Below are 4,534 nucleotides of genomic sequence, written 5' to 3' on the forward strand. Positions count from 1 at the left end.
TGTGTGTGTGTGTGTGTGGGTGTGTGTGTGTGTGTGTGTGTGTGTGTGTGGAGGAGATGAGAGGAGACCAGCTGAAGACACGGAGGAACAACACAGCACTTCAGACCAAAGAAGATCTGTTGATACGACTACACAAGGTAAGCTTGATTTTTACTTCTTCAACAACAGAAAGCATTTCTAAAGTAATAGTTTATGTGCCATTGAAAAACCTTTAAAGTGCCATAGTTCTACAGAAAGCTAATGTACGGATGTACTGGTGCATAAAGAACCCAAGGTCTTCACTTATACATTATTAATGCATGAGACTATAACAACATCCTCATACAGAACTCATACAGAAATCACATCAAGAACCTTTAAAAAAAGAAACTATAAAATAGTTAATATGCAAAAAGCGCTGAACCTAAGAATGAAGAACGTTTATTATTATTATTAAGAATCAAACTATGCTCTCTGAGATATTCTTGTTTGTTGGTTTTGTACAGTACAAACTTTACAGTAGAAGTACAAATAAGCTGCAGCCAAACAGACTAGAAGATTATGGATCTCTCAGAACTGTCCAAAATGTCTTAATTAATTTCATGTGATAGTCCGTTCTACATTGCTGTAAGATCTGCGTACTTTTAGGAGCAGTAACTACAGCTCATCTGTGTTTACAGTGTAAAGAGCATCTTGGTAAAGTCTTGAATGGCACTAAAGAGAAATAACTATCCGAGTCGGTGCCAGGAACGCATAAGGAGCAGCTCCTGCATGTAAACATGGAGAGGTGGGGGTCGATTTAATGAAAACCAGAGTTGGGGAATGTTGACTAAATACGTAATCTTAAGGCCACCACAAAGGGCCTCTTGGTCTCTGGTTTGGAAAGAGATCCTCGCATGCACCGTGAGTTATTTTCACTGCTCTGTCGTGACAGAGGGAGGTGTGCAATCTTGGGATCTGCTTGTGTCATTCCCAATCTTCCTTCCCTATCCAGATCCGTCACACAGTCCATATTTATGAATGGACGTTTTGTTTGTTCAACCAGAAGTCTCTGTTCATCTTTTGGATGGAAAAGTCATGGAAGGTTTGTGGTATAGCCACGTTGTGCGTCTCAGAAAAGTGACGCTGGAAAAGCGACTGGCAGTGAGGTGAAAACTAATTTATCATTTATAGGTATGATGCCAGTGAAGTATTACTACAGCGCTTGAATCAAGGTTCACACACAGGTCCTACATTTTTCCCTGGAGAAGTCGCCATCAGCAAATGGCATCATTTTGATTAACATGGCATCATATACATTACCGTTCAAAAGTTTGGAATCATAATTGGATTAATAATTTTATTCAACAAGGATGCGTTAAGTGACAGTAAAGATGCTTAAAATGTTCCAAAAGATATCTATTTCAAATAAATGCTGTTCCTTTCGAGAATCCTAAAAAAACTAAATGTAGTACAGTTTCCACAAGAACAGAAAGCAGCACAATTGTTTTCAACATTGATGATAGTAATAAGAAATGTTTATTAAGTAGCAAATCGGCATATTATTATGTTTTCTGAAGGGTCATGTGACACTGAAGACTGGAGTAATGATGCTTAAAATTCAGCTTTGCATCACAGGAATAAATTACATTTGAAAATATATTCACATAGAAAACTGTTATTTGAAATTGTAATAATATTGTCTGTTTTTACTGTATTTTTGATCAAATAAATGCAGCCCTAAAGATTTAACTTACCAAATGAACGGTAGTATGAATGGGATGCATATAGAAACAGGAGATCTGTTTCATTCTGTTTAGTTTCATTGAAATCTGGAGATCAGACACAAACTACTGCTGTTTACACCGAGCTCTTTAATGATGGCCACATCAGAAGCTTTTCAGACACACTGATTAAATCCCAAATGATTCCTTAGTTTTTCAGTGAGATTCAATTTCTCAACCAGAACCTTTTATTCCGCAGGATCCACCAAAATGGCATTACTGTTGATGTTTGTGACCGTTCTGCATTTGGTCACCCTAGCTATGCTTTTCATTGCCACCATGGAGAAGGTTAGTCGTAATGCACAAACCCATACCTTACCCATAGTTACTACAATAAAGAAACATCTGCCTAATGAATGAGCAAATGCATAGAGTTCTGAAGTCATGCATGTTTATCTATCAAAATACATTCAGAATTGTAGGTTGAATTCTTGCACTAAATATTTGAATTTTTTCCCCTATGGTATTAAAAAAAACTCTTTTATTATATACTTTTGTTTGATTATACACTTCTATTATTGTGTTTTATTGCTGTTTTTACACTTTCTCTTGCATTTTTTTTGTACTGACCTGAAGCTTTATCTAAAAAAGAATTTTTTTTTATTAAAGCATTTTATTTCTTCTTATTTCATTGTATTATTATTATTAATATTATTATCTTTTTCTAGTCCTGGTGGTCTTGGGGAGACATAGAAAACACAGATCTCTGGTATAAGTGCACCTATGAAAACGCCACAGAAACCTGGTTATGTGCTTCTGCCAAAGACAGCGGTGGGTAACGAACACTCATTAACAGATTTTATAATCAAATTAACAGATTTTATAATCAAATAATGAATATAATAACCGGATTTAATTACCGGAGTCCAGGAGAACTGGTGAATGTTCACAAAACTGTGGATTTGATACATTTTCAATTTGCAAAAAGGCCTAATATTACCTATTTTGATGATGCTGAGTGCAAAAATATCCATATACGATTTTTTTTTTGTTATTTATATGTATCAGCTTTAAGGTTAACAAAAGCAGTCAAATGTCAAAAGGTTATGTATCATTTCACTTGCAATCTGCAAAGAAGTGGATAAAGTGTAAATATTAGGCATAAAATAAAGTCTTAACTCATACATGTGAAAATCTGTTTATTAGAACTGAACAAATAATTGTAATCTGGCTCAGACAAAGACAGGAAATGTGTCTTAATGGCAGTTTTCTGCTGATTAAAGAATAAAACAATACTTCACCTTACAAATGGTTGTAGAAGCAAAAATTATATGAAATGCATCATATTTTAGTGCTCTAGCAAAACATCAATCAGCACCTAAACTTAGTACGAGTATCCAAGTATTGGATTTCTTTCAGCAAATGTGACGCAGGGCAGTGTTATCAAACTATAATAACTACATGTATTTGTTAAAGGTAAGTAACTATTGTTGTTTGTGTGTGGTTTTCTCTCTCAGAATGGCTGCAGTCAGTCCAGGCCTTCATGATCTTGTCTGTGGTGCTCTCTTCTATCTCCTTCATGGTGTTCCTCGGACAGCTCTTCACCATGTCTAAAGGAGGTATTTTCTACTTCACTGGCTTGTGCCAACTATTTGCAGGTATATAAAATCAAATTTTGTTTTTATTTTTGGTTTGCACGTTATTTTATGGTGTCCTTGTTACAGTGCAATGATACATTTAAATACTGAGTGAGTAATATTAGCTACATGTACTTACTATGTAGCGTGTAACAAGGACACCTTAAAATAAAGTGTTAACTTATTTTTTATTTAGGTAGGGAGGTAGACAGAAAGTTCATATCATAATCTCACTCCGTATACAGTACCATATGTGCTGTCCCATTGTGGCCCCTCTTTTATTCTCACTCCATTCATACTTACAGGTTTTGCAGTGTTTGCGGCTGCTCTTATCTTCACCTGTCAAAGGAGTGCGATTCTTCAAGATTCTCGTGAACTGGAAAAGGGTCATTTCGGCTACTGTTACATTCTAGCGTGGGTGTGTGTGCCCCTTTTACTTATCAGTGGCGCACTTTATGTGCATCTGCGCAAACGGGCCTGATTTTCTGCTTAACACCACACATGTAGGCTACTTTAGCTGTTTAGTCTGCTATGAGATTATACAGTATTTGCTCATGGCTCTGATTAGGCGAGCCAGTTTATGATATTGCTTATTGTTATTTAATGTTATAACAGTTTTTACTCTCAAAATCTGTTGCAACAAAACTTGCTGTATTTTCCAATAGTGGGGAGGCTGGTGCTCTAAGTTTGATGCTGACAATCAAGTGGGATTTTGATGCAAAATTCTTTTTTAAAAGAAAATTAAATTTTCAAAAAAATTTACTCACCCACAGGATATCCAAGACGTACATCCGAACAGATTTGGAGAAATGTAGCATGATATCACTTGCTCAGCAATGGATCCTCTGCAGTGAATGGGTGCCGTCAGATTGTTATAACAGTTTTTACTCTCAAAATCTGTTGCAACAAAACTTGCTGTATTTTCCAATAGTGGGGAGGCTGGTGCTCTAAGTTTGATGCTGACAATCAAGTGGGATTTTGATGCAAAATTCTTTTTTAAAAGAAAATGAAATTTTCAAAAAAATTTACTCACCCACAGGATATCCAAGACGTACATCCGAACAGATTTGGAGAAATGTAGCATAATATCACTTGCTCAGCAATGGATCCTCTGCAGTGAATGGGTGCCGTCAGAATGAGAGTCCAAACAGCTGATAAAAACATCACAATAATCCACATGAAGAAAAGCGTGTGTTTTGAATAAATCCATCATTC

The 4,534-nt window shown here is 36.0% G+C and overlaps 1 protein-coding gene across 1 annotated transcript; it reads left to right on the forward strand.

Moving 5' to 3' along the window:
- Positions 1–42: 42 nt before the first annotated feature.
- On the forward strand, positions 43–4,031 carry LOC107592909 (epithelial membrane protein 3-like). Its single transcript, XM_016282483.1, has 5 exons — positions 43–137; positions 1,942–2,030; positions 2,411–2,513; positions 3,200–3,340; positions 3,625–4,031. Exons 2-5 carry the CDS (start codon positions 1,953–1,955, stop codon positions 3,798–3,800), a joined length of 498 nt encoding a protein of 165 aa, XP_016137969.1. The 5' UTR covers positions 43–137; positions 1,942–1,952; the 3' UTR covers positions 3,801–4,031.
- The last annotated feature ends 503 nt before the right edge of the window (positions 4,032–4,534 follow it).

The sequence above is a fragment of the Sinocyclocheilus grahami genome, unplaced genomic scaffold (genome assembly GCF_001515645.1).
Source record: "Sinocyclocheilus grahami isolate Dianchi unplaced genomic scaffold, SAMN03320097.WGS_v1.1 scaffold160.1, whole genome shotgun sequence".
Classification (NCBI taxonomy): Eukaryota; Metazoa; Chordata; class Actinopteri; order Cypriniformes; family Cyprinidae; genus Sinocyclocheilus; species Sinocyclocheilus grahami.

Excerpts from the sequence above, each read along its gene's own strand:
- LOC107592909 (XM_016282483.1), top strand. The coding sequence starts at position 1,953 with ATGGCATTACTGTTGATGTTTGTGACCGTTCTGCATTTGGTCACCCTA. Across the intron at positions 2,031-2,410 it reads TCATTGCCACCATGGAGAAG|TCCTGGTGGTCTTGGGGAGA; the intron begins GTTAGTCGTAAT and ends ATCTTTTTCTAG. Across the intron at positions 2,514-3,199 it reads TGCTTCTGCCAAAGACAGCG|AATGGCTGCAGTCAGTCCAG; the intron begins GTGGGTAACGAA and ends TTTCTCTCTCAG.